The sequence below is a fragment of the Vipera ursinii genome (assembly GCF_947247035.1).
Source record: "Vipera ursinii genome assembly, chromosome: 1".
Classification (NCBI taxonomy): domain Eukaryota; kingdom Metazoa; phylum Chordata; class Lepidosauria; order Squamata; family Viperidae; genus Vipera; species Vipera ursinii.
The window spans coordinates 63356520-63368774 of NC_139512.1; the positions used below are offsets into that span (position 1 = coordinate 63356520).

Below are 12255 nucleotides of genomic sequence, written 5' to 3' on the forward strand. Positions count from 1 at the left end.
CATCTGTTAGGCAGCACAACATTATATACTACTTTAACTAGAGTTGAATCAATTTTGTATCATTTTTACTCAGAAATACTTGTATTCAATGAAGAAAAATAAACCTTAGAATGCCACACATTTTGATCCAAGTACCTTACAAACATGATGAATAATGTCAACTTTATGATGAACTGCAATTATCCCTTCATTGAAGACAGATTGAAAGATTATACATTGGGCACGTTCAGCAAAGTTGGAGATCTGGGATAACTCATATAAAAATCTGTGAAAATAGGAGCAAACATATATTTCAATCAAGTGACTGCATTTTACATTATATAATCCAATATATCAGAGAAATACTGACAATACATGAGTTCTTGATATGTTTTAAATTGTGAATAAAATAAAAATAATCTTCTTATCTTTATTGGAAAAGATAAATTCAATATTCCAGCACAGTGTATCACAAATAAAGTCTGAAAGAAATAGAAAGGTAGAGATACCGCCCTCTGCTGGAGAGAAACAAAACTAAAAACAAAAGTTCTAGTCCCGCTGTGGTTATGTGACATTTGATTAGGGTCCAATGAGTCAGTATCCTATGACAATTTTATTATTCCCAGGCATATTCCTAAATTAATCTTCAAAATAGAAACTTTAATTCTATTTTATTTAATGTAATATAAGCATTCTACTTTTAATAATACAGATCTACCCTACTTCCTTCCATAGGGTAGCAAAGAGGATACAGGAGTGTATCTTAATCTCCTATCAAAAATTGATGTTTAGAGTCTTGAGACTAACCCAATGCAGCACCCTTTAGGTATGATGATCATAACATTAATCATCTATAGCTATCAAAGTAAATTGCATTGCTTGAGGATAAATGGAATTATAGTCCAGCATATAATGAGTCTCCTTCTATCCTTCTGTGATCGGGACCTTGACATGGTGAAGGGGCTTGCGTGGGTAAATGAAATCATGGGCTGTCATCGGACATCTATATGTCCAGAAGGGTCTCCCAAGGCAAATAGGCCACTATGAATACCCCAGAATAATATTGATCACATTTGCCAACCCACATTGGCCCAGTGTGACAGATTATGTGTGGTCTATTCCAATGCAACCTCAAAAATAGTCCTCATTCCCTAGAGGCCTAGGGCAACTACCCATGGCAGCAGGAAGACCAAAGGCAAAGGGTGCTAAGAATCACTGGGTTAAATCAGGCTGCCTGTGCCTATTTCGGCATAGGAATAGTCAGCATTCAAACAATGAAAACGGACACTCAGCTAAAAGAACTGCTAACTCAACAATATACATTGGGATATCATTGGATTATGTAAAGAACAATGAACAAACGTTTAGTTGAACTTGATAGGACTGGGCATTTACTGTACACTAAAGGAATCAAAGATGGACTATGAGGCGGAATTGGTTTTCTAATCAACCAAAAATGGAAAGACTCTGTAATAAAATTTGAAGGTATATCAGACAAAGTAGTCCAATGCATCATTCAATTGAACAATACAAGCTTCAAATCATCCAAGTTTATGCACCAACAATGAGCTATAATGATAATGAGGTCGAAGAGTTTTATGACAATGTGGCCTGCCTTCAAGACAAAGAAAATTGCTCATACAAAATACTAATGGGTGATTTTAATGCAAGAATAGGAAGAACAATACCTGGAGAAAAAGCAACTGGCCCACATGGAAGTGGTGAATGAGATAATAGAGGTGACAGACTAGTAGATTTTGCTGAAGGAAAGGAACTTTACATTATGAATTCATTTTACAAGAAAAAAGCTAGCAGAAAATGGACATGGAAGAGTCCATTTGGGTACACAAGTGAAATTGACTACCTCATGTCAAGTGATAAAACCATATTCTGCAATTGTACTGCCATCAATTGTTTTAACGTTGGAAGTGGCCATAGAATGGTATGAGCTAAAGTGAAGATAGTCTGTCTGATGAAAATGATAATGCTATGAAAATGATAAAGATGTCACAAAAAACAAAAATAAAGAGTTAGAGGAGAACAGCAATTTTGAGATTAAGCTGTCAAATTGCTTTGTTCTATTGCACAATTTGGAAGAGATGAACATTACAGACCAAAATGAAGAAATAGTTAAAAACATTCTTGAATATGCTACATCCATAGCACCATTGGAAAAACACTTGGTACAGTCAAAAATCTTTGATAAAATTATTAATGAAAAAATGAAGAATATTGGAAGTTTCACTAATAAACTGGAGTACGTTGAACTTTGCAAGACCATAAGAAAACATATCCAAGAAGAAACCTATCAGTTTAATGTGAAAAAGACAATTGAAGAAAACAAAGGGGTTAATAGAACAAAATCCTTGCTTCTAAATACAAAGAAGGCTTTTGCATTCAAACATGAAGGTGGCTCTGTGTGTAGAACAAGACATGATAGAAATAATTGGAAAATTCTATTCAGAGCTATACAAAGATAAAGATTACTCAAAAGTAACAATACCCATAAAAGAGGAAATGCCAGATATCCTAGTGGAGGAAGTATCAAGTGCCATAAAATTAATGAAAAATGGCAAAGCTTCAGGAAATGACTATGTTGTAGTTGAAAAGCTGAAAGCTAGTGAACAGAGTTTACACAAGATACTAGTAAAACTATACTCAAGATACCTCAGAGAAGAAAAATTACCTGATGCATGGAAAAATACCGAAGTGATTCTTATACACAAGAAAGGGACCCAAGATGATTTTTTTTAAAAAAATCCATTTATATCCCGCCCTTCTCCGAAGACTCAGGGCAGCTTACAAGCTTAGCACTATCACCCAATAAGTCTTCTTTTAGTCATCTACAAAGTTTTCACCAAGATAATAGCAAAAAGAATATTAAGAACATTAAATGATGCATAGCAAAGGAGCAGGTAGGGTTCAGAAGTGGCTACAGCACAATGGAACACATCCAGGTTGTTCAGCAAGTCATGCCTTTGTGCATGGCTTTCATTGGCTATGAAAAGGTTTTGATTCAGTATTCCAGAAAGCAATAACTAATACATTGCTTACATAAACTTACTACAATCAATATATGAAAAAACAATGGCGACAATTTGGCCTAATGAACTTAAAGTGGAAATCAACACAGAACGAAGTGTATGACAAGGTGATACAATATCACCTATCTTTTTTTCAGCCTGCCTTAAAGAAGTATTTTACAAAACAATACTTTTGCAAAAAGACTGGGCAAAAGATGGAATAAAAATCATGGCGTCTATTTAAATCACTTAAGATTTGCAGATGATGTTGTTCTCTTCTCACAAGACCCAGAAGAGCTACAAAGACACATACAAGAGCTGTACAAAGCAGGAGAACCATTTGGCTTAAACCTTAAACCATTTATTAAACCTGAAAAAGAGCCAGGTTTAATAAATTCACCAAAGAAAGAAAAAATGTTATATCTGGAGAAGAACTAGATGTAGTAGACCACTACATATACCTTGGCCAACAGATCTCAATGGAAGGTGATACAATAAAGGAAACTGAATGGCATGTTAAATGTGGTTGGCAGGCATTCTGCAAGCAAAACTAACTTTTAAGAACAATATCCTCCTATGCCTGAAGAGAAATATTTTAAATCAGTGTGTGCTACCTGCTCTAATATATGCTGGGGAAGCATGGACACTAACTTCACAATTGATACAAAAGCTATGAGTTGCACAAAGAGCCAAGGAAAGATACATGCTTGGCATTACAAGACAAGAAAGAAAAACCTGCTCATGGATTAGAGAACAAATGAAAGTATACGATATCATCAAGAGAGTAAAAGAACTGAAATGGAAATGGTTTGGTCACACAGCAAGAGGAATTGATGGCAGATGGACCAAGGCAGTCATAGAATGGATCCCATTTGATAAAAAGTGCCCACGAAAGAGACCTAAAACAAGATGGATTGACAACATCAGTAAGTATTCTGGGTCCAATTGGCAAAAGAAAACTCAGGACTATATTGGTTGGAAACATGCAGACTTTCATCCGTTTAGTGCAGGGGTAGGCAACCTCGGCTCTTTTATGACTCATGGACTTCAACTCCCAGAATTCTGGGAGTTGAAGTCCATGAGTCATAAAAGAGCCGAGGTTGCCTATCCCTGGTTTAGTGGATAGACAATGACTAAAATGGTGATGATGATATATTGAGTACGCCAGGCTTTTACATTGCTCTAGATCAGACATGTCAAACTTGCGATGTCATGTGACGTTGCGAGATGTATCGGGACTGTTTTGCCATTGCCGGCAATGGGGTGGACATGGCTTCCGGATGACGCGTCTGGCCCGTAGGCCAGCAGTTTGACACCCCTGCTCTAGATCCTGCATCAAGCCTGTTATTTCAGTAACAGGAGCAGCAGCAAGTACTGTACAACATTTTTGTGGTGTTTTCTACCACCTCCAAAAGGTTACACAACCAAGGGGACCGAGGCGTAGGAAAAGCTTCCTAAGAGCACAGAATTTCAGTCTGGGTTGAATTTCCAATGCTTTTTTTGTTTGTTTGTTTGAAGGAAAAAAGTGACAGCAACTAGGAGTGTCCTTAACCAAATATATAGCCTGATTCCAACTTAATTTTAACAGGATTGCTAAAATCTATATTTTAGCTAACAGGATTAATTTTTAAATCTGTATTTAAAGAAATAATTCTGGATAACCTGAGCTCTCACTCACCCTACCTGACATAAAAAAGGTAATGGTTTGAAATTACAATAACAAATATTTTGATTAATTAAGAAATTCTCCGCCCAGATTTAGCAACGGAAGAAGCTTCCTACTTCTCCAGAATCTCTGCGTTTTCAGATATTTAGCAAAGCACAGGTAGACATCTCCTAAGACTGGGCTATCTACATCAAGGGCCAGCCTGAAGCTGATCTTGGGTTAACTGTGAAAGCTAAAGTTAAAGCCTCCAGAGCACAGCAGTGGCAAACCACTTCTATACCATTGTCAAGAAAACTATGTGAACATGTTTATGAAGTCACCACAAATCATACTTAACCAAAGGGGAATGAAAAACAAACAACAATAGGGCATTTGGGAATTCCTTCAGACATGTTGTTCTGTCATAATGCTGTACCAAGCATTCTGCTTTTCAAGACCGTTTTGAATGACTGGGAAATACATGGGGCATCTTGCCCATCTGGTCTTACTGTTCAGGTTTGTCCAGTAGCTTAACTTCTTCTTCTGTTGAAGTGTCATAATGTTGCTTTACTTTTTCCAGTTCATCCTTCTGTGCTCTCTGTAGATTCAGTGACAAAAACAAGTGTGAGATTATTTTTCTTATCCGGAAGCTGGGAATACTTCTATTTTTGGAAGTATGAAAGATTGAATTAGCTTCGACAAGTATAGTTGGTTAGTCAAAACAGAAAGAGCATCTTACATTTGCATGGTACAAATACTGGACTTATTTAAAAGTAAAAAGAAAGAAAATACATGCAGCACATTCTTATATGTCATTTTTGACCTACAAGAAAAAAATGTCTTCCATGACCATATTTCTCTTCCTAGATTGAGCCATTTACATTGTTTTAAAATCTTCTGTTTTACATACCATTGACAAGATACATATACATTGATGTCTGAACAACAAAAATTTAAAAAGTTATTCTACGATATATATTTTAATTCATTGCCATAGATATGGAAACATACACTTTAGTTTGGAAATCTCAATAAATTGATGAGTATAGCTGTACAAAGATAGGATTTATATCATAATAATTCAAGTAATTTCTTAAGATTCCTATAAAAAGGAACTAATTTTTCTTTCATTCTTCTCAAGATGTGATGAGAGACATTTGCTAATCCAAGCATCCAATTCCAATGTCTTATTATTTTAAAAAATATTGTTTTGTAACAAAACAGAGAAACAACTTCAGCAGTCAGTTAAGAAATTGGGATTATTAAACTGTATTGCATATAGGCATATTGATATCTGTTGCTCTGTTAAAATATTGTGACCAAGTGCAAGTGTTTAATTCTAAAATATTCTAAAATGATGAAGATACTTTAAGTAATTTAATACAAATTATTACAAAATATACAAAGGGGCCCAATCTGTATTATGAAAACCATGCAATTCTGAGGTTCAATATAATAATTCAACTGGGAATTTTTAAGGCATGGAAACTATCTAGATGACTTAGAGTGAGTCATTTTTTCTCAATCCAAAACACGTTACAGAGTTGTGGAGAAAATATTAAGGAGAGAGCATTTTGGATGCTGCCTTGAATTGTATAAAATAAAGGCAGGAGATCCAGCTAATTGATAAAATGGATGGATGGAAGGAAGGAAGGAAGGAAGGAAGGAAGGAAGGAAGGAAGGAAGGAAGGAAGACTTGCAGTTCCTATTCTACATTTCTCATGGTACCATGCAACTATCCCAATGCAAATAGAACAGGGCCATCCTGGGTTGACCAAATGATGCCGGCCAGGACCTTTTCCAGTGCCTGAAGGCTGTGAAGGTCTCGACTGGGGCTGGACAGGCAAAATGAGTGGCTATGGATTTTAAGACTGCCTGGCTCCAGTGATTTTCCATCGGCGGGTACACTTCCTCAGTTAAGAGTCGGTGAATGATATAGGTCTACTGCTTGATGGACAATTAGCAACTATGGCTGGGGAGAAGGGTTGTTGCTGTGGTTTTGATTACTGTAGCATGCTGCACATAGGACTGCCCTAGAAGAACATTTGGAAGCTGAAGCTGGTTCAGAATGCAGTTTTGAGGGAAGTTTTGGTGTTTTGTATTACACTCATATAATGCTGCTGTTTTGTAAGCTGAATTGGCTCTTAATCTTTTTGGTGAAAGATAATGGTCCAAAGCTTTGTGCCAAAGGGAGAGATTCATCTGATTTTACTTCCAACCCTCAAATAAACTATCAGCATTACTTACATTTTCATATAGTGCTTCCAATGTTTCTAGGTCAACTACTGAATCATCCATATTTAGTACAGCTGTTGAAATAATAAAATAACACATTAATATGTTAACTGACTGTGTTGCTTATCTGTTGCCATGAACTGAAAACACTTGGAGAATGTTTTCCTTTTCGGTTGAATGCTTCTTGTATGCTGCCAATGTCATAACACACCCCGAGTAACACACTGTAAAAAAAAAGACTACAGTTCTCTATTTTTAAAAATACGTATTTTACTGACCATCTGCTCTGGAGCCTGGATCATTAGGATACATGGTAGGTGATTAGAAAATTTACAATGCAGCAGACAGCATAAATGACACAAAAGCAGATAAAAGTATCGTGATTCTCTAATCAGTTATTATGAGTCTTTATAGGCAAAAATTCACTCTAAATCAATGACATATTAATATGCTCTGTAGAATTCTAAGCATTTGTACTCAAGCTATTCAATGTCACTAAATTTATTCCATGATCAATCAATCAATCAATAAATAAATATTTAATATTGATCATTATTAATTATGAAATATTAATTAGTAACATGCTTAATATTAATGAAACAGAAGCAGAAGTGAGTTCAAGTCCCACCTTAGTCATGAAAGCCAACTAGGTAACTTTGGGCCAATCACTCTCAGCCCAACCCACCTCACAGGGTTGTTGTAGAAGGGGAAAGGTGTGTTGGATATGTTTGGTGCCTTGAATTATTTGTAAAATAAGAAGGTGGGATACAAGTAAGCAAACATATACATCATAGCCTTAATTATCTGTATATTGCACAGATATCTTATTTAAATATTTTCCCATGTAAAATGTTCTTTGTTAGAAACTCAGTTGTATAAGAAATACAACACAAAAAGAATGAAAAATAGTCCTGATCATTTATCCCTTTCTTGCTCACTGTTCTTTCCCCAACTTTGTGGGACATAGATCACCTTCTCATATTAGTTTGAGACATCATTTACAGCAGAGGTTAACTAATACCTCTCTATTATTTTGAAAAGGTCATTTATAACCCCCCCCCCCAAATATTCAATCTGAAGCACAATTTTTCTGTTAATAGAGGTTTTGCATGTAATAGTCTAAAAATTCCTTAACAGCTTTCATTGTTTCGAAAAGATGAAAAAATAGAATTTAATGTAAATTGTGCATCCCTATTTAAGTTAAATTGTTTACATAAGTAAATTATACATCAGAGTGGTATGAGTATAATGATTTTCTTATCCTTTTCCTACTTGCAAGTCATGGCGTTCCCCAAACCCACCATCTGAGGTGCAAGGGACTTTTTCAAATACGGTATTGGTTGAGGGGAAAGTAAGAGAACTTTGAGAAAATCAACTTTCCTTTGAGAAAATCAGCTGATTTCCCCTGCCATTTCTAAATTCCTAGGTCACCTGTTGAGCTCTCTCTCTCTCTCTCTCTCTCTCTCTCTCTCTCTCTCTCTCTATATATATATATATATATATATATATATATATATATATATATATATATATATATACATACAAACATATACACATACACTAATACATACATACATACATACATACATACATACATACATACATACATACATACGTCTTTTTCAGCAGAAGTAAATTGCACTGGAACAGATGTTTACTGTAGGAGATGATCAGGCTGAGTTCCATTGCACCCACTAAGCCCAGTCCTCTGTGAATTCCTTTGACTTTTATCTAGTGCCAATTTGCCTTGACCATTAGTCGATCAGATCCTTTTGTAAGGGGTAGCATGTAATAAACTTGTAGTCTCTGAACTCAACTCCTGTACCTGGTTGCTTATGCTTGACATTTACATTGAATATATGACCGTTATGAAATTACATCCATTTTTATTAGGTAATCCTGAGTCAGTCATATTTTTTTCTGTAGAACAAATTGACTAATTTATGGACCCATTGCTGCAGTATGATCCTATGCTATGTACTATTGTACTGATCAGAACACCAGTTACCTCAGGAACAACTTGGTCATTACTCTTTCAGGCATCTCTGCTGAAGGCTAATTTAACTGCATTTGGATTGGGGCATTTTTTAAACTGATGTTCTTTTAAAAAATAAAGTGACTTGGCAAACATAAAATGAATATATTGACAGAAAGTTATCCTAGTAATATAATCTTAATTTTTAATTCACTGCATACCAGTATTGACCAAAAAATTGGGGGGGGGGCAGTTTGACTGACACATTTTGAGGTTAGATCCTGAAATGACTATTGAAATCTTATTTTGCATTTACAGTAATCTTGGTGAGCTGCTCTTCTGACCATGGCAGCTTGATTTGAATATGTTATACAGACTTCATTCTGTAATAAACACAAGGAAATAAACACAAGCTGTGAGAAGCCAGTAAGTGTATTGGGTTCCTCTGAAACTCTGTTATTGGGATAGAGTGACCAACAGTCTGTTTTCTAAACTCCTTGTCTGTAAGGAAATTGAGATAAATATTTTTATGTGGCTCTATAGTGCCTAGAACTATTTTTATGTTTTCTATGATTTGGAACTCCAATCAAACTATAAAATTACTATATACTCTCCTTATATAGTGTTATTACATTTAAACAAGACAGGAAACACTGATCTACCTTTTCTATTAGCAACAAATGCCACTCTCTCCTAAGAAACAGCTATGGCTGATTCCCCCCCCCCATAAATGTGGCAGTCTTCAATTTGTTGGCTGGTAATCATATGCAAACTTAAACATCTGTCTCCCAGATGTATGGAGCAACATATTACTCAAGTATATAGAAATTGTGAAATATATCAGTTACTGGCTTACAGATGGCGGGAAGTAGAAAAGTGTTGAGTTTTTTTTTAAGGCATTTTGGCTAATCTCCAAACGAAAGGATGCTAGTAAGATGTGCTCTTGGTATACACCAGTGGGGATCTTTTGACGGAAGGGAGAAAGTACATATTGAGCAACTATTAATAACTGAAAAATGTAATAAATGTTCAACAGAGATGTAATCTGTGATATAACATTTATACATGGATAAACTGAGTCAAGTTGTTAAAGGGATATAAAATAAAAACATCTGTTTATGCATATCATTCTCTTGAGATAAAAGCAACACTTACCTTGTTCTATGTCCTTCATCTCCAGATGTAAACTGGATATCAGAATTCCTACAGTTTGAGATCTCTTCCCATCCAACAATTTGATAATCTGGAAATAAAAATACCTGATCATGTCAGAAAAGATGAACATCACATTTATAGCTCTCTATATTAATTTAAGTAAGGGACGCGGTGGCTCAGTGGGTTAGGACGTTGAGCTTGCCGATCAGAAGGTTGGCAGTTTGGCGGGTCGAATCCCGAGTGCCGCATAGCAGAGTGAGCACCTGTTACTCGTATCAGCTTCTGCCAACCTAGCAGTTCGAAAGCACATAAAAAATACAAGTAGAAAAATAGGGACTACTACAGTGGGAAGGTAACAGCGCTCCATGCGCCTCTGGCGTCTAGTCATGCCGGCCACATGACCACGGAGACGTCCTCGGACAAGCGCTGGCTCTTCAGCTTTGAAACGGAGATGAGCACCGGCCCCTAGAGTCGGAAACGACTAGCACGCATGTGTGGGGGAAACTTTACCTTTACCTATATTAATTTAGTAACTAAATATCAATTATTATAACTTACTTTTATATTCATCAAGACATTTATTTAATGGATATAGCCCATAATTTTTAATTTGTTTTGACATAATACAAAATTAACTCTGCGCAATTTAAAAGATACCCAATCCTAATCTAACATGAATGATTTTCAAGATATTTTAATAATTCCCCCTGTTTATGTGTATTAGCTAGAGAAATCAAGGGACTTTTAATTGCCATTGATAGACCATTAAACCATATACTTAATACTTTCATTGAAATTAGTAGAATTTAAATCTAAGTTTGCCTGAAGCAAGCTTAGTTTTATTATTAACATTTACTGTAAAAATGCAGTAAGTGAATAACTGAGGGAATTAATGGGAATAAATGAATAATTGAGAATAAACTATTGGTTGGTTGTCTTTTTTCTTATTAAGAAAAGCTGCCTTGGTAAATATTTTCACATGGAAAGTTATATCATATATCTTTCTGAAGTTATACATGTTACGCAATGAACTTGACAACAGGTTAATATCTAATAGAGGTAATTATTGTCTAAAGTAGGGTACAATTTGTATAGCACTGACTGACTTTTAGTCTGACCTTTTTAAAGGAAACTTCTTAGGCTATCATAAACTTCATTAAGCATGCCTAATATTTGAAACAAAATCTTTCCTGAATGTACTTTTATTGTGATTCTTCTCCAAATTGTAAGTATGCCCCAGAGATACAATCAGAATTAGCTCGCATAGCCTCTCCCGATATGTCCTATTTTAAATTGCAAATAACTATTGAGGTTTATTTTTAACATAATTTTAAAATCACAGATGTTGATTTCAGAATAGTTAAAGCTCAGAAGGAGTAGCTTGTTACAACCAAGATACAGAACTCTTGCAAAACTAACATGGTTGGGTATTGATGTACAAAAAAAATATCAACAATTAAGAACAACTTCATAACAGAGGTTGTTAGCAGGAAGAAGAATAATTTCCCTGTATTACAGCTGCATAAGAACAATTTGCAGGAATATAACAGTATTGAAGTCACATAGTCTATAAATAACTTCTCATCTGAAAGCAAAATTGTTACAAGTGTACAGAATGCAAGAGCTGATCTATAATAAACTGCCCAAAGAATACCTTTTAAGTAATGTATTAATGAACAGGGAGTTTAGAAAATGATTGAATAAATAAATACCATTTTAAAAATTGTGTGACATCTGGCAATGATCCTAAATTGTAAAAGCTGCTGAAACTCACAGCAGGCTTACACTGGTCAAATTCTGGTACTAATGGCTTAGAGGCTGTTATAAAATGCTGATGCAGAATTCTCAAATCATTTTTACAAACACCATGAAATAGTAACTTATAATCTTTCATAATTATGAAATAAGCAACAAACCTGATGACATTCTTTTAAAATATAAAAAATGTTCCTTATTCAAAATATTGACATTCATTGTAAATGAGAACATGTGTTACTGATTATATGAAGCCAGTTAGAAGCAGAACACCCATTATCTTCTGTCACTGATATAGTAATTATTGCACTAAAAAGCTAAAAATGATGGATGGAGCCTTATTTATATCATGTAGGTGACACAAATTGCTTGATATTTATCCCCTTTCTTTGTATAAGGAAAGTATAATAGCCTTAGTTTGGTAATGTTAGCTTCCATAAGAGAAACTGACATATGGCAAATAATAAACCTCAGCAATACTGAGTTAT

The 12255-nt window shown here is 35.1% G+C and overlaps 1 protein-coding gene across 1 annotated transcript in view; it reads right to left on the reverse strand.

Annotated features, from left to right (window-relative positions):
• FMN1 (formin 1) overlaps nucleotides 1-12255 on the reverse strand; it is an 89036-nt gene that overhangs the window by 44904 nt on the left and 31877 nt on the right. Inside the window, exons 6-9 of the mRNA XM_083348128.1 lie at nucleotides 10013-10100; nucleotides 6895-6956; nucleotides 5157-5245; nucleotides 136-265 (exon numbers count right to left, since the gene is read on the reverse strand). Coding sequence (XP_083204254.1) covers nucleotides 136-265; nucleotides 5157-5245; nucleotides 6895-6956; nucleotides 10013-10100 — 369 coding nt within the window. The remainder of the gene's footprint in view (nucleotides 1-135; nucleotides 266-5156; nucleotides 5246-6894; nucleotides 6957-10012; nucleotides 10101-12255) is intronic.